The sequence below is a fragment of the Hemibagrus wyckioides genome, linkage group LG17 (genome assembly GCF_019097595.1).
Source record: "Hemibagrus wyckioides isolate EC202008001 linkage group LG17, SWU_Hwy_1.0, whole genome shotgun sequence".
NCBI lineage: Eukaryota > Metazoa > Chordata > Actinopteri > Siluriformes > Bagridae > Hemibagrus > Hemibagrus wyckioides.
The window spans coordinates 13,294,196-13,320,467 of NC_080726.1; the positions used below are offsets into that span (position 1 = coordinate 13,294,196).

Consider the following 26,272-nt stretch of genomic DNA (forward strand, 5'->3'; position numbering starts at 1 on the left):
ATAGGGCAGTCATATATTCCATTTTATAAAGTTTTTCAATCCACTGGGCCATTTTTGAAAGGTGTGGCTTCATCCAGTTTATTGTTATGGTTCTCTTTCAAACATTCGTTTGGTATCTCACTATGGGAATCGCCTCAGGCGTGACTGATTCTGGAAGCACCAATTACACCACGTCTGTCAGTTGACAGACCAATCACGAAAGTGATGCAGGAGTCCCGCCTCCCTCATATATATCGCTGCCAGTGGTCCCTACCTCATTCTCGTTCTCTTCCCCGTGAAGATCCTATAGTGAAGCTATCCTCAGCAGATCCTCGTAAGGGGTGGCCGCTAAACTGTTTAAAGATGAGCCGTTATTTTTAGGTACGTCGCCGAACGCGGCTGCTTCTTTGGAGAAATATTCACTGTTGAAGTGAATATTTTCTCTTTCTGCTGTTGTTTTTCTTATCTCCTTTTTTTTCCGAAGTGGGGACCAACGCGTCAAGGCGGGTTCTCATTTTCCTTTCGAGCAATCACAAGCTCATTTTTTCTCTTAATTATTCCCCCTCGTGTTAAGCGGTGCGACGGAATAATTGTTATAAGACCCGATATCAAGAGGCACGTTGTGGTGATCTCGTTAATCTGCCGGTTTTCGCATCTCTGTTATGGCGACTGCGAGCCCATCCGGTAGCACAGCGAAAGGGAAAGATCCCTCTCGACCGTGCGCGTGCGGGTCTATGATCTCTTCTAAAGACTCTCACCCTCTATGCATAGCGTGTTTGGGAGTCAGACATGCTCAGGCTGCGCTCGCTAATCCCGAATGCTGCCCGCACTGCTCTCTGTTCCCGTTAAGGGTTTTGGAGCGCCGAGTGCAAGTCGTGGCCACAACTAAGGGGGATCCGAGTTTTTCTGCGCCTCCCGCGGAAACGCTGGAGGTTGCCCCTCAAGCACGGAGCTGGGGAGAGTTGATGGATGAGATTTCTCCTGAACTTTCTCCCCTTTTTGAATCAGACCCTTTGGCGGGGAAAAACGAGGAGGAGGAGGAAGATGATGAGGCGATTGCTTGCCTTTTAGAGGAAGATTTGGAGGAAGATGAGGAGGATGCTATGCTCCCTCCTAATCTTTCCTCTAGGCCTGGCAGTGCCATGGAGGCATCCCCCTCCCCCATGCCAGGGGAGCTGGACCTCATTGAAATGTGTCGGAGAGCAGCTGCTAAACTCTAAACTCTCAGCAAGAAGGCCAAGGGGCAGAGAGAGATTTATATGATGGGAAGAGGCTGCCATTGTGCACTTCCCCAGTCAAGCAGCTGATTCCAGCTGTCCCAGCATGCGTGGCAGAGATGCAGCGCTTCTGGGACAAACCCTTTTCACACAGGGTGCCTGTTAAAGGTTTCTCTAGGCTGGATGTCTACAATATGGAGGAGTTGGGGATGTCCAACCCCCCCCAGTTGAATTATCGGTGGCAAGTCACCTCCACCCTAATCGGCGGGCAGCCCTATCCTCCTCCTCTCCTTCACTACCGGGACGGACAGAGAGACTGTCTGCTTCTCTTTTTCAAAAAATTTACCGCTCCTCTGCCCTGGCTGTCAGAGCCCTAAATGCCACCTCTTTACTTACAGCGTATCAGGCTGAGCTTATCGAGGAGATGATGCTTATGGAGGAGATGATGCCCCCAGCAGATTGATGCTGGGTCGCCTGACTCAGCATTATGGGAAGAAATCTGCGTCATTGCAGATCTCAATCTGTGCTCCTCTAGGGGAGCAGTCCAGAGCTGCGGCCGCAGCATGGGCTTAGCCATGGTGGGGGAAAGAGCCCTGTGGTTGGGATTGACATGTTTGTCAGAAAGGGAGAAGGCAGACTTCCTTGATGCCCCTGTGGAGCCGAAAGCCCTTTTTGGGGCTGCAGTGATGAATATGCGTCAGCAGTGTGACCTGCACAAGAAGGATGGGGAAGCTTTTGAAACTTGCCTCCCCAGGAAGCCTGCTGCTTGACCTTCCCAGCCCATGCGTCCAGGGTTTTCCTCTACTTCAAAGGGGGGAAATCCAGGGTACAGAAACCCTAGGCCCCGCCCTCCACCTCAGCAGTCAATGCAGATGGAGGTTCGCCCAAAACAGACCCAGCCGAGAGGTAAGGCCTCGTTTGTGGCTGCAGCGGCTAAGCACCACCCAGTTAACCCTCAAGGGGGAAAAAAGAGGCAGACAACCTAACCTGTGGTCTAATGGTGGATCAGGAGAGGGGCTACAGCACTCACGGAGTCTCTGTAGCACCTCTCTACACATCACAGGAGTCTTGCCCCCCCCCCACTAGCGAAGAAGCGTCGGGGTGTGACTCAGGACAGATGTTTAACAGGGGAAAGTTGTCTTGTTGGAGAGTTGGCACCAGTTCATCCAGTGCCCCACAAGTTGTTCTTCCCCTCTCCACCCGCGGGGTTATGCAAGAGAGAGGACGAGCGTTTACAAAAATGGTTTCATGTGAAAGAAATAAAAAAAATTCCCTGTGCATCCAGGCAGTGGGCCGAGGGCACAGAAGTGTGTGAAAATAAAAACAAAAATACACACAAAAACACCCAAATCAGAGCTGCAAACCATGCTCTGCCGCTGGATGGCGCCGTTGCTCTATCAGTGAGCAAGAGCTGCAGCGGTCCACTCGCTGCTCACGCGGAGAGTTGGCGTGCATGCGCAGTACACCCTTGGGTTTTATCAACGATAAAACGGAGTTATCATCTGCAGTTTGCTGTAAAACCTCCACTCTTCAACAGTGTGTTAATGTCAGCAGCAGAAGGGGAGTCAGCTCAGATTTTAGAGGAAGAAATAACCTCTTTAATGAACAAAAGAGCAATTTGGGTTGTGCCGTGGGAGGACAGCCAACATGGTTTTTACTCCCGGTACTTTGTCATTCCCAAGAGGGGGGGTCTCCGTCCCATTCTGGATTTGCAGAACCTCAACAAACATCTCAGGAAGTACAAGTTCACAATGCGCACAGTGAAAACATTATACAATGTTATTCGTCCCGGAGACTGGTTTACATCAGTGGATTTGAAGGATGCTTACTTTCACATAAGTATCTACCCAGCACACAGAAAATTCCTCAGGTTTGCCTACCAGGGCACAGCCTACGAATTTTTGACAGTTCCATTCGGGCTGTCAGTAGCCCCAAGAGTGTTCACCAAGTGTGTCGAAGTGGCTCTATCACCGCTGAGAATGGCGGGTCTGAGAGTGTCAGCTTATTTGGATGATCTCCTCATCTGTGCTCCGTCATGCCGGCATGTGGAGATAGATAAGAATCAGCTCATGTCTCATTTGAAGGGCTTAGGCTTCAAAATAAACGAGACAAAAAGCTGCTTAGTGCCCACTCAGGAAATAATTTACCTGGGTCTCAGACTGAACTCAGACCTGTATCAAGCTTTTCTATCAGAAGAGCGGATCAGGTCAATTCGTGGATGTCTTTCCCTTTTTCAGAAAGGAAAAAAGGTCCAGTTCAGACTGTGTTTGCGTCTTCTAGGGCTGATGGCCTTGGCAGTGTCTGTCATCCCACTGGGACTGCTGCGAATGAGAGAGTTTCAGTACTGGGTAGCGGCACAGCGCTTATGTCCGAAGCGCCACCTGAACCGCAAAGTGATAGTGTCATCGCTCTGCATGCGCGCTCTCCGTCACTGGAGAGGTCGCGCTTTTCTCAAGTCAGGGACATCGCTGGGGGCGATTTCTCTGAGGAAAGTAATAACGACGGATGCGTCACTTACCGGTTGGGGTGCTGTGTGCGAGGGCAGAATAGCGAAAGGGAAATGGCCCGTCTCGCTACAGAATGCTCACATAAACTTCCTGGAACTGTTAACAGTGTTTCTAGCATTGAAACATTTTGTGCAGTTCCTACAGAATCACCACGTTCTGGTCAGATCAGACAACACAACAGCGGTGGCATATATAAATCGCCAGGGAGGCACGCGCTCTCCTCAGTTCCACAGTCTGGCACGACGACTGATGGTGTGGGGCATGAAGCATTTTTATTCATTACGGGTGGCTCATGTCCTAGGGATAATGAACACGGGGGCGGATCTCCTGTCCAGAGGGACTCCTCTGTACTGAGAATGGAGGCTCCACCCTCAGGTAGTGGACCAGTTGTGGGAGAGGTTCGGCCGAGCTGCCGTAGATCTCTTGTCCTCGCACGAAAATACTCATCACCCTCTATTCTTCTCTCTGGCGAGAGACGGTGCACCTATGGGTGTGGATGCTCTGGTGCACCCGTGGCCAAACGTGCTGCTTTACGCGTTTCCTCCACTGAGTCTGATCGTACAAACTCTAAAAAGAGTAAGAGAAGGCGGTCACTCAGTAATACTGATTGCTCCGAACTGGCCAGGGAAATTGTGGCTGATGGAGATAATCCAACTCCTGTGCGGTCGACCCTGGCCTCTCCCGGTGGGCGGAGACCTCCTCTCACAGACGCACGGGGAGATTTTTCACCCGGCCCCGGACAAAGTGGCTCTTTGGGCCTGGCCCGTGAGAGGTTGAATTTAAGTGTTACGGGTTTGCCTCCAAGGGTGATTGAGACGATACAAAACGCGAGAGCAGCTTCGATGCGCTCTGCATATGACAGGAAGTGGAATGTGTTTGAGCTATGGTGCGCGCAAAAGCACATTGTTCCTTTTCACTGTTCAGTGGCAGAGGTGCTATGCTTTCTGCAAGAACTGTTGGATAAGGGCAGAGCCTTTTTGACCATTAAGGTTTATCTTGCTGCAATTTCTGCATGCCATTTGGGGATTGACAGAATTTCTATGGGTAAACACCCGCTTGTATGCAGGTTTATGAGAGGTGCGCGGCATCTGAGCAGGGTTTCAAAGCCGCTGATTCCGCCGTAGGATCTGTCCGTAGTCCTTAATGCACTCTCTAAGCCCCCTTTTGACCCGATAGATAATGTTAATTTAAAGCTCCTTTCACTGAAGGTCGCTTTATTATTGGCTCTTTCAACAACGAAATGGGTTAGTGAACTGCATGCGTTGTTGGTTCATGACTCCTGTATGCAGTTTGCTATGGATTTCTCGCGAGTAACTCTCAAGATTAATCCAGCTTTTGTGCCTAAGGTGAGCAAGTCAGCTCTCGCCTCTAGACAGGTGGTTTTACTGTCTTTTCATCCGCCGCCTTTTTCCTCATCGGAGGAGGAGCGGCTTCATTGTCTGTGCCCTGTCTGTGCATTGTGTCACTATGTGGACAGGACGAAGGGACTAAGAAGGAGTATCAGTTATTTGTCTCATGGGCTGATTCTCATAGGGGTAAACCTATCTCCTCTCAGCGCCTGTCCCACTGGGTGGTGGAAGCTATTATATTGGGCTATAATAGCATGGGTCTTAGTCCTCCAGAAGGGCTGAGGGCTCATTCTACCAGAGGGATGGCTACCTCATGGGCACTGTTTAGGGGCGTTTCAATTCAAGACATCTGTGCGGCGGCGAGCTGGGCTTCGCCACACACTTTTGTCTGATTTTATAGGCTGGATGTTACAGAGCCGTCGCTGGCCCATTCCATTCATTCATTCATTCAAGTGTGTGAAGAAAAAAAAAAGAGCAAACTCGCAGAGGAGTCATCTTTTGTTTTTAACACGTCTCTGTTCCATTCTGTGAATAAGGGAGGCTTTGTGTTTATGTTATCATGCATCATGAGTTGGTTGACAGGCCTGCTTCAGACAGCATATCTGCAATACGGGAGTGGTCTATATCCCATAGTGAGATACCGAACGAATGTTTGAAAGAGAACTTTAGGTTACTTACGTAACCCCGGTTCTCTGATAACAGGAGTGAGGTATCTCACCACACTTCCCTCCTTGCAGCAGCACAGAGAAGAGATATGCTGAGAATGAGGTAGGGACCGCTGGCAGCGATATCTATGAGGGAGGCGGGACTCCTGCATCACTTTCGTGATTGGTCTGTCAACCGACAGACGTGGTGTAATTGGTGCGTCCAGGATCGGTCACACCCGAGGCGATTCCCATAGTGAGATACCTCACTCCTGTTATCAGAGAACCGGGGTTACGTAAGTACCCTAAAGTTTTTCATGCACTTACATGTAGAATATATCTCTGGTTTTTCCTACACAGATCCTGGGGTATCCCTTCAAGCAAAAAATACAGGGGGGTGAATGGCAGGTCTATGTACAGAATCTTCATAATCTCATACTTAACCCCAAATGTGTCATTCCCAAAATATATGTGCGTGATCTCCTACCAACCCATACCCCCTCTAACATTTCTCTGCTTCTGGACTGTCAACAAATTTTGATATCGCCAATGGTGTTCTAAAAAAGCTAATTTTTGTTTTCCAGTCGAACTCTTTCCAGGTCTGACTTTACTGATGCCCTTATGACATCCTGTACCTGTATGCTTTCCCAGGTCTCATCCTCAATACTTTGTTTAATTCAAGCTTTCACTTTAAATGTAGTGTATTGTCTGTTGAATCAAGCAGTAACAAAGTAGTAATCTTTTATGTGATGGGTGTTGTTTCTTTAATGAAATCAATGAAATATTGCTCCACATTAGGTGGGGCTTTCTTTATTATTTCTTTTCTGTTATGACTTGTAATAGTTTCTAATTTGAAAGTATTGAAAGAAATCACTTAATGGTAACAATATTTTATTTATGATCAGAGAATGTGTGCAGTATACTGCCTTTAAATAACTGTTCAATTATGCTAAGACCCTTCTCATTCCATCTTTTAAAAGAAGCATCCTACACAGAGGGTAGAAACTGCTATGGTTATTTGCTATGGTTATAGCTCTTGATAAGTTTGCCACTCCTCTCAGGTTTTTTAAAACTCTCAGTTTGCTTAACCCAAATATTTTTTATTTTCTTTTATTTTTCTGAGATTGGGGTGTCATAAAGGCTAGTGTTGACAAAGGGGCACTTGGTACCAGTGGTGGACCGGCAGGGCCAGCAAGGCCTTCTCTGCTGGTCTAAACAGCAGTGATCTGAATCACTGACTTGCATTTTAATATATTTAATATATTTTTCGATGACTGTGTATTAAATTATTCCCAATAGTCTATTCTCTACATTTCATAGCTTTTCTCTTGGTTGCGCTGCTTAAAGGAATGTATATTGATGATATGCAATCATATTTCAGCCAGTGGCTGACATCACGTGTTGCCAGGGTGAAAGAAATCTCAGAATCAATAGTTCAGGTGCCCGTGGCTTAAAATAAGTGGCAATGAAACTGTTACATTAAACAATCAGATTTCAAGTTGGCGTCACTGGGGCCATCTAGCAGGCATACGATTACAGCAATTTCCCGCCTTTTGATTGGATAATTGGAGTAGTCAGAGGCAGTGAACCGCACAAACTAAATTAAATTATATATATTTTAACTCACAATTGCTGACAGAGGAGAAGAAATTGATTTGGTGAAGGCCAGTGAAGGCCTAGGTGTGAAATGCACGGCCTGCCACTGCTTGGTACAGAGCTCCGTTTCATGTAAATCCATCCTGATTCAACATCATTGTTAATCCATGCCACTATTGGTGTGAGCTGAGCAGCCCAATAATAATATCTTAGATTAGTGAGACATAGCCTCCCCTTATCTTTTCCTAACATTAATGTTTTTAATTTCATTCTGGTTATTAATTCATTAATTAACAATAATTCCTAACGTTAATGTTTTTAATTTTATTCTGCCAAATTAACTTTGATATGAGTTTATCTAGCAAATAAAATGTAGATACAGGAATCCATACTGGGAGGGACTGAAATAAGAAGAGCAGTCTAGGTAAAATATTCATTCTGAATGTCTCAATCCTGCCAAACAATGAATGTGGCAGAACTTCCCACCTTAATAGATCCTTTTTACTGTATTGATTAACTTGTATTGTATTGATTAACTTGTCATAATTTGCTTGATATAACTGTTGAAGGTCTGGGTGTAATTGTAAATCCTAAATATTTGAATCCCTGTTTAGACCATCTAAAAGATGTTCTATCATTCAGTTCTCCCAGCCATACTCCAGTGATCACAAGTACCTCTGATTTGGTTGAAATGACTTTACACCGACCAGCTCTGTGTATTCTGACACCTTTCTATAAGAACAAGCATTGCTCATATAACAGCAAACTTCTTCAGCAGTTTGTGCAACAGTCTGCTGGATCGGATCACACGGGCCAGCCTTTGTTCCCCACGTGCATCAGTGAGCCTTGGCCGCCCATGACCCTGCGCCGGTTCACCACTGTTCCTTGCTTGGACCAGTTTTGATAGATACTGACCACTGCAGACCGGGAACACCCCACAAGAGCTGCAGTTTTGGAGACGCTCTGATCCAGTTGTCTAGCCATCACAATTTGGCCCTTCACTTCACTTCACAGTCACTTTAATCTTTACACTTGCCCATTTTTCCAGCTTCTAACACATCAACTTTGAGGACAAAATTTTCACTTGTGCACTAATATATCCCACCCACTAACAGTTGCCATGATGAGGAGATTATTAATGTTATTCACTTCACATCTCAGTGGTTATAATGTTATGCCTGATCAGTGTATTCCAGAGATGGATTCATATACTTCTAGACAATCTAGGACAGCTGGTATTGAAGAAATTGGATTTTCAATAAATAATAGTATGTCATCTGTATAGGGGGCAATCTTGTGACAGTTTCCCCCCTCATCAGCTATTCCTTGTATTTGATGATTGTATCTTATGTTCTCGACCAGGGGTTCAGTGCTTAGAGTAAACAAAGCAGGGGACATAGCATGTCACTGTCTAGTTTCTCTCCCAAGATCAAAGAACTCTGAACAGTGGCCTTTCACCCTAACTCTTGATTAAGGATTATGATAAAATATTTGTATCTATCTAATAAATGTGTCATGGAAACCCATATATGTCAGTATTTGTTTTGAATATACCCAATCCAAATGTACCAAATGCCTTTTCCACTTTAACTGAGTGACATTGAGGGAACCTTTTCTTTCCAGAAATTGTCTGAATGTTAGCTCTCCAAACATTGTCAGTATCATGGCATCCACTAACAAATCCTGTCTGGTCTGGTTTCACTCATTTTCTAATATGTGTTTGAATCCTCTCTGCTAGGATTGAGGTTAAAATTTTTTAGGTCTTGTCAGAGAAGGCTTATGGGCCTATAACCTGTGCACTGAGTGGGGTCTTTCCCAAATTTATGGATAACTGTTATTACTGCCTCAGCCCATGACTTTGGAGGGTCTCCTTTCTCTAATGTGTAATTATATATTCAACACAGAATTTGGGGTTAATTCATCCACAAAAGCTTTCTAAAATTATCCAGGAAAGCCATCTATTCCCAGCAACATATTTGTGTTTACTAATACTTCTCTTAATTTTTTCCTCTTTAATAGGACTAACCATTACTTCACACTCCTCATCTGTCAGTCTATTCAGTTTGACAAAATCTAAGAATTTTTTTATTATTTGCCTGTTTGCCCTTTCATATAATTTTTTTTATAGTATTCTTTAAATGCATCTGCTATTTTTTTTAGGATGTTATAATACCCGTAAATCAATGTCTATATTTCGGGACAGCTCTACTAGATTGGGCCTTACGTAGTTGGAAAGCAAGTAGCCGACTTGCTCTATTACCAAATTCATAATATTTTGTCCTTGTATATTTTAGAGCGCCTGTGCCTTATAAATTAACAGGTCATCTTATTTTTGTCTGTTTTGTTTCAATAGTGCTAGAGAATTTTTTTTGTGTTTTGAGTTTTCATGTTCACATTACAGCCTTTTTATTTCTTTTTCTAATTGTTTATTCTGGTTTTAAGAGCAATTATCTTTTCGCAGCTTTAGCTGTATCCCACAACACAGAGGGAGAGAAAGATACATTCTCATTAATTTTAATATAATCATTCCCTCTGCATTTCCTTTCTGTGTGTTTCGTTGTTCAATATTGAGGTATTTAATCTCCAACATTTAAACTGTTTACGTTGTCCTAGGTTTAGTATTAAAATAACAGGGCAATGGTCTGAAAGGGTAATGGGGTCTATATTGCACTCCAATACTCTGTGCAATTCAGTTTTTTAAATGCAGAAAACATCCAGTCTAGAAAAGCTCCCATGTGATTGTGACATAAATGTGAAGTCTTTTTTTCTTATGGGTTAAAATATCTCCAAATGGCAACCAACCCTAGCTCATTCGTCATCCCCAGAGCTGCATTTGTTTTGCGTGATTGGGACCTCTTTTCTATTGGCAACCTGTCCATATAGGAGTTTAAGACAAAGTTATTCTAGCTCCTCCAACTGTTCCCACATCCATGACATATCTGCCATTTTTATTCTTAAACAATTTTCCAGCTGTGAAATAGACAGCCTTAATAATGAGAAACCCCCCTTTTTCTCCCTCTACCACAGGACGCACTGAAGACCTGATCCACCCAATCTGTTTTCAAGTTTAAATGCTCTTTGTCTGAGAGATGAGTCTCTTGTAACATGGCAACACTACACTTTAATGTATGGAGCTGGTCCGGTATTTTTTCCTCTTCAAAAGGCTACCTATTCCCTTCACATTATAATTATGTTCATTCACATTAGTTAAAATGTCTGTTAGTGTATAGTTTAGGTCTAGGTGCATTAAAAATGTGTCTAACAAATCCAGCAAAAAATGTACTTACAAAGAATCTCGAAGATTAAATGGGTTGATAAACAGCCCTTGAATTAGGTAAGATTAGCCTCTTTTATACAGATATGATCTCTAAAGGTTATATTCATGAAGCCCGTAGAATCTCAGGTAGCCCATATACTGCCTATAAAATGACTGACAGGAGGCGCAACAAAACACAGACAAAACATAACGCTTAACTTAACTCTTCACCCTCCAAGAGAAGACAGATGAAGAAAGCCAGGCTCAGCACAAGGGTGTGGTAAGGAGTTGAATTTGGGGTTATTGTTAATGGCTGAGCCTATAAGCAACGCTCATGGAGCCTGCCTTGCTGCCTCTATGCATAGCCGCTTCACTGCCGCTGCACTGAAGACTCTTCGCCACTTCCCCAACACTTTCCATAGAGTGACATCTTCCTTTATTTTGCTTTGCAATTTATTGTAAATAAACGAGCACTTATATTTCTGGATCCCTGACTCTGTGCTTCTCTCCATGTTCCCCTTGCTGCTAGTGGGTGTTACAACCTTTAATAGATGAATTAACACATAACTGTACAATCATAAATCACATGTTTTTCTACAGATAATACAATGAAAAACCTACACACAAGACTAATTAACTTTAGTCAATTTAATATTCAACTCATGCTGTATTGCCTCCTGATCCTTTATAGTATTGCATCTTGTTTTATTGATGCATATATATCTGATTCCCAAAAGGCCACAGATCCCCTACTTTTTACTGTTTGTCTACTTCAGCCACAGTTTTGGTTTGTTCAGCACTGTATATACAAATTAATTATCCTCCTGTATCTGCCTTCACCTTCTATTTACGACAGTATCAAAGATCCATTGCTATAGATTCGTTTGTTGCAAATTTAAAAGGTGGGGGTGTATTTCAGAATCTGTGTGTAAGGACTGAGCTGCAGGATCCATGTGTGGAGTAAACCAGATTAATGCAGACCAATGCAGAATAATCCAAATTGTCAGACAGAAGAAGGGTCAGGAAAACAGGCAAGGATAATCTGAAAACAGGAATAGACAATCATCGGGGCAAACAATCCAAAAAGGCAAGGCAAAATACGTAAACCAAAAGTAACAGGCAAATGGTAATACACTGGGAAAACATTAAAGAAAATAACATGATTTGTTCATGTAGAAAGATACTTCGCAAAGATGTGCGTGTTTGGTAAACTAATCCAGAAGTAAAACCTGGAAGTGTATTGTTGCAACCCGGAAGTTTCAGAATTCGGGTGATGGCTCCTTCTGGCGAGTAGTAGGGGCATTTGCAGACATAGTTGTAATACTGGGTATTAAAAATAATCAAAATTTTAACATGAAATTAAAGTTAATTGAAACCTCTAAACACGAAGGAAGATTTGATTGATGATGGTGGGGGAAAGGCTAGTAATATCAGCAGCCACACTAACTTGCCTGTCAAACAATGCTTCTCTGCATAGCCTGTGCAGCGCAAAAAATACCGTGGTAATAATTAGGTGGTTACTGCATTTAAAATTTTTTAAAAAAAAGTCTTAAGGCTGCCCTCCTTACTTGCTTACTTCTTTGGTTCTGTCTCAGTTTAATTTGATGTCTTCTGACTTTTACTGTGTTGGAAACTTTCATAGATTTACATGATTTACATGACATCTATGATTTACAATCATAGATTTACAGAGGAAAAAGTAGTTTCAGTCAGACTCGGGTTTATTTAAATGTGCTGTCTCCATGCAGAAGTTGTTTTTGGAGAGTCTAAGAAAGGCCCTGGCTGGTCACAGTAGCAGCAAGCAGTTGACTGAGAGTGCAGCCATTGCCTGTGTGAAACTGTCTAAAGCCTGCACATACATTAACTGGGAGGATCATTCCGTCATCTTCCTTCTGGTGCAGTCTATAGTAATGGACCTCAAAGTAAGTTTATCAGTGTGTGATGTTTTCCTATCAAACCCCTTTTCTGTAATGAGCTGTGCTGAGAAAAAGATCTTTTGTATGTTTTTAACTTGTCTTGTGTGCATGGACCCTCAGGCTCTCCTGTTCAACCCCACCAAGCCGGTCCCCAGGGGCACCGGGTGCCAGAGTGCTGACATGGACCTGATGATCGACTGCTTTGTGTCCTGCTTCCGCATCAGCCCACACAACAACCAGCACTTCAAGGTCAGCTGCGCTCTCACAGTGCTTACTCAATGCTGGCTCTCAGAGTTCTGAGTAATTTTTAGCCAAACGAACTTTACGGTGACAGGGCAAGGTGAAGTGTCTATTTTAGCGTATTGTCTCAGTATATTTACATGGTACATGCATTTACACAGTAATGCATGATTTTAGGTTATATTTATTTCTGGATTTTCATGTATCAATGGCATCCATATGGATTTCAAGCACATCCTATTCAACAATACATTTCAGAACTCAGATACTCCAAAACTGAGACAACTTAAACCCAGGCAAAATTAATTTTATAGTAAGCATTTGTATGTATCTTAGATTACATCAGGTTTGTGTCTCTTTTTCTGCAGTCTGTGTTGTCAGCAGAATCTGGAATGGTCCCAGCCACCTCTTTGCTTTCCAGCTTTTCCTTCTGAAGTCCCTCACCACGACCCAATATCCTGGTTTCAGATTATGCAGGTCAGTCTGCTTAGGCTCTAGAAGGGCCTCTTTCACCTGTCTATGTACTACAGACAGAGCAGTCTGCTGAACAGTATCTCGAACGGGCAAATTTGCCCTTCCTCTTACTCTAGTTCTTACGTGCATGAGCACAAAGGGTGGGGCTTTTACCCAAGATAAGCCTGTTTCTGCACAGCATTTGGTTAGTTTTCTCTCTGTACTGCTCCTCCACTAGCAGGATGATAGGCACAATGTTGTTTCAAATCAAATCCCAAATATTCACTGAGTTGTTGTAATGCATGACTGACAAATGAGGTTCCATTGTCACTTATCTTATCTGGAATTCCCCATCTCGGAATGATTTCAGTTATCAGTGCTTTAGCTACTACACTGGCTTCTATCCATTTAGAAATTATCAAGAAACTATGACTAGGCAGTATTGTTTACCTTCACTTGGAGTTAATTCAATGGAATCCATTTGTACATGTTAGAAAGGCCGTTCTGGTGGTGGGTGTGGACTCTGGGGGGTTTAAATAAATTTTTTGGGGTAATTAGTAAAGCCCTTAGTTAACCAATACCTAGAGATACATCCTTCCTTCCATGAGTCAACTTGGCATAACATAGAAACAGTTGCTTGATTGATCTTTTCTATATCAGAGATAGTATCAGAATCATGTGTTAGCTTAAGGAGGTCTTTGCAAACATAGGAGACTGTGACTCACCCAACTCTTCTGGCTCGCTCCCTTTGCCCTTGCTGTCCCATCAATCTCCCCCAGTGATGCCGTATTCCTGCTGTCCCTTCTTTTGGGAGTAGTCCTTTAACCAGTGATCTGTTTTTCCGCTATTAAAACACTCATCATTCCTTCCTCGTCCTCTGCCACATCTTCCTCAGCCACGTCCCTGTACTCGGTTGTTTCCACAGCCAGCTAACGATTGGTAGGAGACCATTTGCAGGAGAGCGAGTTGGGCCTTGTGTGAGTCTTCATCTCGTCTTCTCACCTTCCTCAGTTTTTCTTGGTTCAGCAGCTTCTCTGCATGAATAGAGTGCTGTTCATTGAGGTTTAGTTTTCCAGTGTCCCATGTGATACACATGTTTTTTGACTTTTTTTTTTGAGCAAATCCTCAGCAACTTTTATCCACCTACTTCTCTTGGGTCTGGGAGCTGTTTTCTGTATTTCTTCGATATCTGTGATAGTCTAGTGGTGGTGTATGAGGACAGAATGTCCAGTAGGGCTGTTTCTTCATCATGTTCTTCTAACACTTCTAACATTGATACGTCAGGAATTGGGTCACCTAGGGCAGTTTACAGGCACATGCGTCGAAATACGGGTGTCGAACCAGCAGGGCCGGGTTGTGTCGATCCAGGTTGTTATCTATAACAAACTTAGGACACTGCAAAGAGGTGTTATGTGCAAGTTTGGCATTATCATTTTTGGGTTGTGATTTTCATGCTCTATTGCGTGCTTCAGTCACCCACATTTCATAGGCTGCCCAACCCACTTATGTCCCTTTTCCTTTCTAACTTTTAGTATTTCCAGCTGTCTCTCACTGAAACTTCCTTTCTCTGGAAAGCCACACTCATTCACCCACATTAAATACGTTTTTACAGATTTGGGTCTGTAATTGAGGAACATAAATTTAACATTAGGGTGCCTATTACATTCAATTCCCAGATCATCATAATCATATTGACTTTTGCTGTTGCAAGTGCCCATGTTTCTCCTCTTAAATTATTTCAAGATGTCTGAAAAAGATGTCTCGGATTTTTATCTCATTTATTCTGTGGATTATTATTATTTTTACTTTCAGAGGTCCTCTACGTTTGGTTTGTCAACCGCAACAGCAGATTTTATCCAAAAGTCTTGCTAAAATTTGCACTCCGACTAAGAAACACCACTATTTCAATTTTGTGAATGCATTTGGCCCCATACCATGTTAAACAAAATCCAAGCCTTAATTATGCCTCTTTTGTACAATTCATAGACACTATTTTCCAACTACTTACTCAAATGAATTTAGACTACCTCGGTTTTGAACAGCATGGTGAACCCAGGTCCCGTCACACTAAATTTCAATTCTGTACTTCAGATAATGTAAAGCCTTTTAAGGTGTGAGGTCCCATCTGGGGTGGCATAGAATTGTGGTGGAAATCCATCTTAATTCAAAAGATAAAATAACAGAGGAGTCGGGTACAAGCAAAACTTCATTTTCTGCAGAGAGATCTGTCACATGCTTAATCAATGAGCAGAGAGAGGCACTTCGTTTTTCTCACATGCTCTTTTTTACAACACACACACATTCTATTCTTTTCCACTCGACATAAGAAGTTTCTTTGTTTTAGCTGTTTCTAGACATTGTCTGCTCTGTCCTAAGTTCAAGTAACAACATCTTCTACCATGATCAGTGCGTATCTCACTTACATAGTTTCATACACACACTTACCTATGACCACAAATGGAACATCGAACACATTTATTCACACTTTCAGTCACACACACACACACACACACACATGTTGCCTTGAGCATGTAGATCATACACAGAAAAACATAATTTTTCCATTACACTTAGAACACTGGGAGCTGGGGAGGGGGGGCATATAGCTCAACAGAGAAAGACAGAGAGAGAAAAGAGAGAGAGAGAGAGAGAGAGAGAGAGAGAGACATATATTGTCTATATAACATATTGTCTATATTAATTTTACTGATGTTATACAGCAATCCAATAACCCAATAGCTCAACTTTTATTGTTAATATTTGACCAGTCACCAAGTAAAATTTCTTTTTCATAGTTTTTTGTATGTAAAGCAGAATACAATTACTGCACAAATACTGTAATTGCCCATCACTCACCAAAGCATTAGTTACTAAATACTAAAATAATGACTAGTGCCCTGTAAACACTGACACACACACGCACGCAAATGTGTCATTTCAACATCTACATGGTAGTGTTTTATCAGGTTTTAATTTGTTACTATCTTAAGTATGACATAAATCTTAGCAGGAAAGCCTAATTGATCTCAAGTCCTGCTATTTTACAGCCCCCATGTTCCCTTACTGACATCTGTATCATTTTAATTTTTCAGACCTTGTATTAACAGGCATGTGTGAGTAGAGTAAAAGATTCTTCTCACATAAAACGAATAGTTAATTACAAAAAATGACAACAAGCTAGGATAAATGTAATAATTTTTTACTTAAGTACATGTGGATACAAGTATTTTTATTTTAAGTAGAAATTTATATTGTGGACTTCTGCTTTTACCAGAGTAACATTTTTACTAGAGTATCTGTATTTTCATTTAAGTACAGGATATGTGTACTTTGCTCACTACTGTTTATAGGTCACTAATAATATTTTATAATTATGTATTCACCTGAACAATAAGTAAATCCAAACGTTATCACATGAACAAAGTTCAACTTTATAAACTTTTGTAAGTAGGATGATCTGGCAGACTGATTTTCAGATATAATTCCCTATGATTTCCTCAGAAGGGAACCCATCCTCATTTGGGTGACACTGAACAGTCAATAATGTAAATGTTGATAATGACCTTTCTACAACAGCAACCAAGAGTTCTTGAGGAATTAATACATACAGATCTGCTTCTTTAGCTAAGAAAAATTATAAATTGAAAGCCTGACTAAACAAATGTGTTTTCAGCCTGGACTTAAACACTGAGAATGTGTCCGAGTCCCTGAACACTAATTGGAAGGTCATTGGATAACTGTGGGGCTTTGTAAGAAAAAGCTCTGCCCCCTGCTGTAGCCTTTGCTACTTTGCTACAGGACCATTTAGTGCTTTATAGGTCAGTAATAGTATTTTATAATTAATGCAAAATTTGACTGGGAGCCAGTGTAGTGTGGATAAAATAGGAGTGATGTGTTCATATCTTCTGGTTCTAGTTAGGATTCTAGCTGCTGCATTCTGGACTAACTGGAGCTTGTTTATGCTCCTACTGGAACATCCAGACAGTAAGGTATTACAATAATTCAACCTATAGGTAATAAAAGCATAAACAATTTTTTATGCACCATGAAGTGACATCATATTTCTTATCCTAGAAATATTTCTGAGAGGAAGAAGGTTACACTAGAGATATTAACTACATGAGCTTCACATGAAACACCAGAGTCAATAATTACACCAAGGGGGTGTTACACCTAAATATGATAACAAGTAATTTGTCGCCTGATCAAGGAACAAGGATAATAACAGGGAAATCCAAATGTTATCACATGAACAAAGGTCCACTTTAGAAACTTTTAAATAGGATGATCTGGCAGCCTGATTTCCAGATGTAACTCCTGCAAAATGGCATACAACCAGCAAGAGACATTTTACAATCCTGTGAGTATTTTGATATAGTGTTACTTTATTTTCATACTGAAAACTTGATAACATGGCAGTCACATTATTCTTTGTGAAAATTTCTATGTTTATTTGTCATTGTGATGTTTAATGTATAAAATTTCCATTTCTGTATTATTTTGCAAAATGGGTAAATGAGACAAGATTTCATTTACTGAAGGTAAATTTTCCATATCTTTATAATCTTTGAGCCACTTGCACCATGATAGTCTTATAGCTATTCACCATAAAATGGAACAGTTACAACAGAAACAGTTAGATTAAAAAACAAAAACAATGTGTAACTAGACACATGATTTTTATTGATAGATTATTGACTTTGACTTAGACTTGGACCTAGGCTTGTGGCTTCTAAAACACAATGGGTCCCTCATCAAAGGTTGAGATTATAAAGTTATAATAATGAATTGTACAATAATACTATTAATAATAATAATAATAATAATAATAATAATAATAATAATAATAATAATAATAATAATAATAATTTATAATTTATAAATTACTGACCTTTTTTACTCTTAGCAGCTCCACTAATCTACTTTTGCTCCATTTAAAATTTGCTAGGCATCACACACTATCCTTAATTAACAAGCAGAGGCCTAGATGTACTTCTACATTGCCTGATTGGCCTCTGTGTTATCACAAGAATAATGAAAAGAAATAAGAGACTGTGTTTTTGTTTTTAATTATGTGTACATCAGTTATGATTTACAATAACAATTTTACAATTTAACATATTGCTCTTTCATTTTAAAACATCTAGAAAAAAGATACGCTTGATGTCAATTTTTGACTTTTGAAAATAGCTCAATTCACAATATAGTTTATTCATCATAGCTGATATTTTTAATAATCTTTATTCAAGTTTTTCAAAGAAGTTATTTTCTTTGTAATTTTTTAATTTTAATTTAATCTGTCAGTAACATTTGCTTATGTGAAATACTTCATCATCCTTTTGTCTTTCAACAGAAAATCCCTTTTTCTGGATCAATTAAAGGAGAACTGCAGGAAGGCAAGAGTATCACTGTAAGTGGACGAGTTTTACCAGAAGCCAAAAGGTAAGATAGACTTTCATGTTCATATGGGTTGACAGATGCATGACTTCACTCAACTTTTTCCTGCCACCTCTTCCACCTATTTCAACATTTCATTATTTTTTTTATGAATAAATATATAACAATGTCTGTCTCTCTGTATATACAGGTTCTGTGTGATTCTCCAGTGTGGTTCGACCCCGGATGCTAATTATGCCCTGTACTTTAACCCAAATTATGAATCTGGTTCAGAGTACACAGTAGCCAACACCAAGCAGGATAACTCCTGGGGTCCAGAGGAGATCTTAAAACTTGCTCTCTTCCCCAAGGGAAACCCTTTCGAACTGCAAATCCTGGTTACAAGCAAATCATACAAGGTTACTTCCTTTGAATTTTCCCACATGAATAGAAATGAAATGCTTAAGGGTTAGCTCATAGCTCAGTGCAGCATTCTTGACTGAATTTTATGTCACATGTAGAACATGTTTGAGGGCATTTGTCTCAGTGTTGCATGTAGGATGTGGTAGCTTAGTGGTTAAGGTGTGGAACTACTGGGGGAAAGGCTGTGAGTTGGAATCCAGGCTCCAGGACTCAAAGCTGCCACTGCTGGCCCCCTTAACCCTCAATTGCTCAGTTGTATAAAATGAGATTAAAAAGAATGTAAGTCACTCTGGATAAGGGTGTCTGCTAAATGACAGAAATGTAAAAGTCAAACTTCTGCCCCTGAATAAAATACCCTACTGCAGTGGGTAATGATATATGCTGATCTTAACATTATGTTTTTATAGATAAGTGTCAATGGCATCCATGTCATGGATTACATGCACCGTATCCCATTCAACATGGTGGACACTATCGTAGTGGATGGGATGGTGGAGGTTAAGACCATCAGTTTCCAGGATCCTATGGTGAGAAAGACCATACCCTTAACTTAAATATAAATACACTTGTTTTGCTATTAATTCATCTAGTGTACAGTAGAGGACATGAATGTGGAACTAATTAACTCAATATTTCTTTTCTGTTATAGCCTACTTGTCTGATCATGACTTTTGCCAATTTACATATATACTTAAGAAAGGGGGTTACTAGGCTATTTTAGGGCATAATGTCTGTGTTGTTTTTTTTGGGTTTTTTTGCTGAGTAGCCTAGAAAATACATCTACATGCACAGGAGGAACTTGAGTCATTAATAATACAGTGGGTAGTGGAACTCAATCAAAACCCCAAAATGTAAAAACTACTATTAATATCCTGTCTTTATGTACCAAGCCCATCAAAGGTTCCATACAAATGATACTAACATGCATTTCTGTCCACCCAAATGTAGTCCAAAGTTTACTAAGTAAATGCTCAAACATTTTCTGAAGATGCAAAAATTGTAAAAATGCAAAAATTGTCCTTAACACAAAAAAATCTTGCACAATAATAACTAGTAATTTATTAAATATATTGTTATTTGCATATCTGAGGCTTCTAGAATATATGATGAAAGTGATATGAAAGCAGGGGTGTCCACGCTTATCCGCAAAGGGCCAGTGTGGATGCAGGTTTTCACACCAATCAAGGAGGATCCACACCTGAGTCCACCTGTTTAATCAGTTGATCTTGGCTTTCAATAGACTCAGTTGTGGCTTCTGTTAGGTTGGAATGAAAACCTGCACCCACACCGGCCCATTCCTGACAAGACTGGACACCCCTGTATAGAAGAAGTGAATTTCATTTACTCTCATGATTGCCTGCAATAACCATGTCTTGTATTCTTCATCATTAGTGTGTGCCATACAAAACCACCATGTATGGTGGAATGTGGGCTGGCAAAAAGATTGTCATTCAAGGGCTGGTTAATCCTCAGGCTTCCAGGTGAGATGCTAGACTTATTTTGTGCCTCTGCAAAATGATAAATTACTTAACTTTTATCTTTGTGCTGAAACTGTGTTACCAAGTACCTGCAAAGCCTGATTGAAAGAAAGCCAGATTTGATCTAAAACAATGATTGATATTCTGGTTTGGGGAAGATCACCACCTGCAGATCAGCATGCCACATTTTAGGCCTTTGAAGAAATATTTTGCACATCATTTATTCCAAAACATTTACATTTACATTTCTGCCAAATGCCAGAAATGTAAATGTAAATGTTTTGGAATAAATGATGTGCAAAATATTTCTTCAAATTGTATCTGGTATTTGTTTTACCAGATTCAGAATTGACTTGTGTCACAAAGATGGGATTGCCTTTCACTCCAATCCTCGCTTTGATGAGAACACAGTTGTATGCAATACCAAAACAATGAATGAGTGGGGCTTAGAGGAGCGCTCTGGAGAAATACCGTTTGAAAAGGGACAAAGCTTCCAGGTATGTACTGCAAACTAAAAGGGAATTTTGTTCATTTTTTACCTTATTTAGAAGACAAATATATTCATGTTTGTTTGGATAGCTGATACAAATAGTTTTACATAAAATGAAAATTAGTTTAAAACATCTGATCATATCATTTACCTGTGTCACATTCCTTTCAGATAATCATCTCCTGCACTACTGAGCAGTACAACGTGTTTGTCAATGGTAATCTCGTGACTACCTTCAAGCACCGCTTCACCAACCTGTGGGAGATTGATGTTCTGGAGGTGTCTGGTGACCTGAGGTTGACTGATGTAAATGTTTAGCTCATTTTTTAATATTGGATTGTTTTGTGCAATTTTCTCTGTCAGAGTATTTTTTACAAATCTATTTGTACGAACAGCATCAAAGATTCCATACAGTTGATGCTACCATGCTTTGCTGACAATAGTCTGGCTAAACTAGGTTTGCCTAATCCTGTTTGTACCATTTTGCCTTTTTAGATGTGCAAATGGGTTTTCAGAAATTCTCTGTTTTTAATGTTTTTAAAGATGCAAAATTTCTCTTAACATGTTAAAAAAAAAATTATTATTATTATAAAAAATTATTGTACAATCACAACATCCAACATTCTAGCTTCATATTTCTATGCAGGATATGTTTTTTTTAGTTGTAATATTAATTGAGAATAGTATACCATTGGAAATATCATTATGAAACACTAATTCATCAGTTACGATTATAGACTATCCACCAGCCTGCATGAAGAACACAGATAGTATATGCGTAGACAGTAACCTGAGTTTAGAACAGAGATCCTGGAGCTGAAAGGCAGCAACACTACACTCTGCATTACCATGCTAATTCACTACACTATAATTACCTGATCCTGAAATTTAGAAAACATATAGTTATTTGCATATCTGTGGCCTCTAGACTATACGGTGAAAGTGAACTTATTTAATCATAGAAAATGACTGATATGACCATGTAGGAGACATGAATTTCCATTTGTCTCATGATTGCTTGTATCTGAGGTCACTACTTCAACTCTGGCCACAACCAATAGCTTACTGTTTTTTCTGAAATGACTTTGTTGCTTTACAGTTATATTATCCTTTTACTTTCAAAATCAATGGGATATGACCTACTTATTTATGTTTTTCATATGTTTTTCCATCTCTAGGTGCCTTCATCTGATTCCGCAAAAAGCTATGTAAGACCAAAACACTTCACATAATCAGTTAACATTATGTTTTACCTTAAAGTAATCAACTCATTATAACATTGTCCTGCATTCTTTATCATTAGCGTATGCCATACAAAACAAACATAAATGGTGGACTGTGGGCTGGAAAAAACATTTCAATCCAAGGGCTGGTTAATCCTGAGCCTTACAGGTCAGATGTTAGCATTATTCTTCTACCTTGCATAATTACATCAATTATATTGCATAATTATATTTCATGTTTGCACTGAAACTGTGTTACTAAGCACATGGATTGCCCTGGCTTAAACGAAAGAAAGCCATATTTGATCTAAAATGACTATTTTCAGGACTTCCTACAGATTTAGTCTAAACTTGTATGATATTCAGGTTTGGGGAAGAGCACCACCTGCAGAGCAGCATACCACAGTTTAGGCCTAGAGGATTTTGGTATAAATGATGTGTAAAATATATTTTTAAATTGTATCTGGTATTTGTGTTAACAGATTCAAGATTAACTTGTGTCACAAAGATGGGATTGCCTTTCACTATAATCCTCGCTTTGATGAGAACACGGTTGTACGCAATAACAGAACAGTGGATGAATGGGGCTTAGAGGAGCACTCTGGAGAAATGCCATTTCAAAAGGAAAAAATCTTCCAAGTATGTACTGCAAATTCTAAGGGAATTTATATATATATATATATATATATATATATATATATATATATATATATATATATATATATATATATATATATATGTACTACTCACAAAAAGTTAAGGATATGTGGGTTTGGGTTAAATTTATGGAAAATGTAAAAAGGTCATGCTACAGTGATATTATATCATGAAAGTAGGGCATTTAAGTAGAAGCATGCAATGGTGATTTCCTCATCTTAAACAATTTATTGAAACAAAAGCCAACAACAGTGGTGGGTATACCACAACAAAAAATGTCAATGTCTCAATAATTTGTCATGTGCCCTTGACCATCAGTTACAGCTTGACATTGACAACGACATCTCATGCTGTTCACGAGTCGACTTCTTGTCTGCTGAGGCATGGCATTCCACTCTTCTTGAAGGGCAGCCCTCAGGTCATTGAGGTTCTGGGGTGCAGGGTTACGAGCCTCTACACGGCGACTCAGCTGATCCCATAGGTTTTCTATGGGATTCAGGTCTGGAGAAAGTGCAGGTTACTCCATTTGAGGTACCCCAGCCTCCAGCAGCCGTCCCCTAATGATGCAACCTCGATGAGCTGGAGCATTGTCGTCCATGAAGATGAAATTAGGCCTGTGTTGTTCATGCAGGGGCACAATGACTGGATTAATGATGTTATTCAGGTAGTATTGCCTTGTCACTGTATCATTCACAAGATGTTGGGCAATTCTGTATTGAGTAGACACACCTGCCCAGATTGTAACACCAAAACCACCAAAGGCTTGTCTGGTGACAACAGTGGCTGATGCATAGCGCTCTCCTTGACGTCTCCAACATCGTTGGCGGCCATCATTTCTGCTCAACGTAAATCAACTTGCATCAGAGAACAGCACTGAGGCCCACTGGTCTCTTGTCCAGCGTAAATGCTCCCTGGCCCATGCAAGACAATGACGCCTGTGCCTGGTGGTGTGGTCAGGTACCCTTGCAGGTCGTCTAGCACGCAGACCACGCGATGTAAACGGTTTCGAATGGTCTGACATGACACTTGGGTGCCTCTCACCTCCCTTAAATGTGCCTGGAGTTGAGTGGCATTCATCATCCGGTTCCGCAGGGCACTGTTCACAATGAAGCGGTCATCAACGTGGGATGTGGGCAAAGGACGTCCACTTCTATGCCTCTCTGTGACACATCCAGTCTCTCTGTATCTCTGTCACAACCTGCTGATGACACTCTGTGACACTCTAAGCTCAGTGGCCACTTCCCTCTGAGAACATCCTGTCTGAAGCCTCACAATGGTGAGGTACTGTTGATCAATTGTTAGGTGTCGTGTTGGTCTCATGATGTCAAAATGTGAACAGCATGATGAAGAGGACTGTTTAAATACCAATTCTAATTGAATCAGAAAATTTATTGGTCGATTAAACACCAGTTGTGAATTTTGCCGTTAATCATCTTGTTAGAGAACAGCAAGTTATGCAAAAAGTACTGAAACACTGAACAGTTGGACATGTGCATTCAAAAGTGTAGAGAAGGTCAAATTAAGTTCACCTGTAAAGGTTATAGTGCATTTTAGGTGCATCCTGAAATTTTACCCGAAAGCCGAATATCCTTAACTTTCTGTGAGTAGTGTGTGTGTATATATATATATAATATTCGGGTCTGTTTGGCTGGCTGATACAAATAGTTTCACTTCAAGTGAGAGTTAGTTTAATACATCTAATCATATCATTTACCTGTGTCACATTCCTTTCAGATGATCATCTCCTGTGATCCTCAGCAGTACAACGTGTTTGTCAATGGTATACAAGTGTGTACCTTCAAGCACCGCTTCACCAACCTGTGGGAGATTGATGCTCTGGAGGTGTCTGGTGACCTGAGCTTGACTGATGTATATGCGTAGCTAAGAAATTTTGGATATTTTTGTGCAATATTTTCTCTGGCACAGTTTTACCAAGTCACTGTCACATTTTATCTGTAAACAAAGAAGTATGCAAAATAATAAATAAATAAATAAATAAATAAATAAATAAATAAATAAATAAATTAAATTTGTGGATTTTCAATAAGCGCACTTTTTAATCATGGCCAGCTTCTATTTTTAATGAACTTAATGATTTAAATGAAATGCGATAAATAAAAATAGTTACCAAGATGTTAACATTTCTGTCATGCACTTCTACTTCTGCCCTGTGTTTCAATACCCTCATATATTGGGCCGAGGCAGGTGGGCTCACACAAGGCATTACAAACACATTCTTACACACCCTGAGGCAATTCAGAGTAGTAAACTCACCTACCAGCATGTTTTAGGGAGGTATGAGTAAACTGAAATAACTGGAGGAAAGCCACTCAGACACAAGAAGTTAAATTGTTTCCGAGTTAATCCTATTTCTTTTCTATTAACATATAGAAGCAAAAACAGCGCCGTCTGGTGTTACATTTCTGTAACTATTCTGCTTTGCTTTACTCATGTCTTGCCTGAAGATGGTAGTAAATGTTAATACAAAAACTATATCTATACTCTATATGCAGAATCTTCATAATCTCATCCTTAACCCCAAATGTGACAATCCCAAAATATATGTGTGTGATCTACCAACCCATACCCCCTCTAACATTTCTCTGCTTCTGGACTGTCAACAAATTTTGATATTGCCAATGGTGTTCTAAAAAAGCTAATTTTTGTTTTCCAGTCAAACTCTTTCCAGGTCTGACTACTGATGCCCTTATGACATCCTGTACCTATGTTTTCCCAGGTCTTATCATCAATAATGTTGTTTAATTCAAGCTTTCACTTTATATGGAGTGTATTATCAGTTGAATCAAGCAGTAACAAAGTAGTAATCTTTTATGTAATGGGTGTTGTTTCTTTAATGAAATCAATGAAATATTGTTCCACATTAGGTGGGGCTTTCTTTATTATTTCTTTTCCTTTATGACTTGTAATATAGTTTCTTATGTGAAAGTATTGAAATAAATCACTTAATAGTACCATAAAATGTTATTTATGATCAGAGAATGAGTGCAGGGTACTTCCTTTAAATAACTGATCAATTATGCTAAGACCCTTCTCATTCCATCTTTTAAAAGAAGCATCCTACACAGAGGGTAGAAACTGCTATGGTTATCTGATATGGTTATAGCTCTTGATACGTTTGCCACTCCTCTCAATTTTTTTATTTGGACTTTTGTCCAAACTCTCAGTTTGCTTAACCCAAATATTTTTTATTTTCATATTTTTCTGAGGTTGGGGTGTCATAAAGGCTAGTGTTGACAAAGAGGCACTTGGTACAGAGCTCTGTTTCATGTAAATCCATCCTGATTCAACATCATTGTTAATCCATGCCACTACTGGTGTGAGCTGAGCAGCCTAATAATAATTATTGAAACATAGCCTCCCCTTATCCTTTCCTAACATTAATGTTTTTAATTTTATTCTGGTTATTAATTCATTAATGAACAATAATTCCTAATGTTAATGTTTTTA

General features: G+C 40.2%; 2 protein-coding genes and 1 pseudogene across 2 annotated transcripts; all 3 read left to right on the top strand.

The window, feature by feature from the left end:
• Window positions 1–2,068: 2,068 nt before the first annotated feature.
• LOC131367730 (uncharacterized) lies at window positions 2,069–4,519 on the top strand (annotated as a pseudogene).
• Window positions 4,520–12,280: 7,761 nt separating this feature from the next.
• On the top strand, window positions 12,281–13,138 carry LOC131367731 (neurofibromin-like). The gene is made up of 3 exons (XM_058413204.1): window positions 12,281–12,470; window positions 12,585–12,713; window positions 13,073–13,138. The coding sequence occupies exons 1-3, from the start codon at window positions 12,291–12,293 to the stop codon at window positions 13,136–13,138; spliced, it is 375 nt and encodes a 124-aa protein (XP_058269187.1). The 5' UTR covers window positions 12,281–12,290.
• A 4,231-nt stretch (window positions 13,139–17,369) lies between these two features.
• Window positions 17,370–25,676, top strand: LOC131367974 (galectin-9-like). Its single transcript, XM_058413704.1, has 11 exons — window positions 17,370–17,517; window positions 18,511–18,599; window positions 18,745–18,952; window positions 19,364–19,483; window positions 20,349–20,437; window positions 20,775–20,931; window positions 21,096–21,230; window positions 22,103–22,132; window positions 22,228–22,316; window positions 22,630–22,786; window positions 24,539–25,676. The coding sequence occupies exons 1-11, from the start codon at window positions 17,482–17,484 to the stop codon at window positions 24,683–24,685; spliced, it is 1,257 nt and encodes a 418-aa protein (XP_058269687.1). The 5' UTR covers window positions 17,370–17,481; the 3' UTR covers window positions 24,686–25,676.
• The last annotated feature ends 596 nt before the right edge of the window (window positions 25,677–26,272 follow it).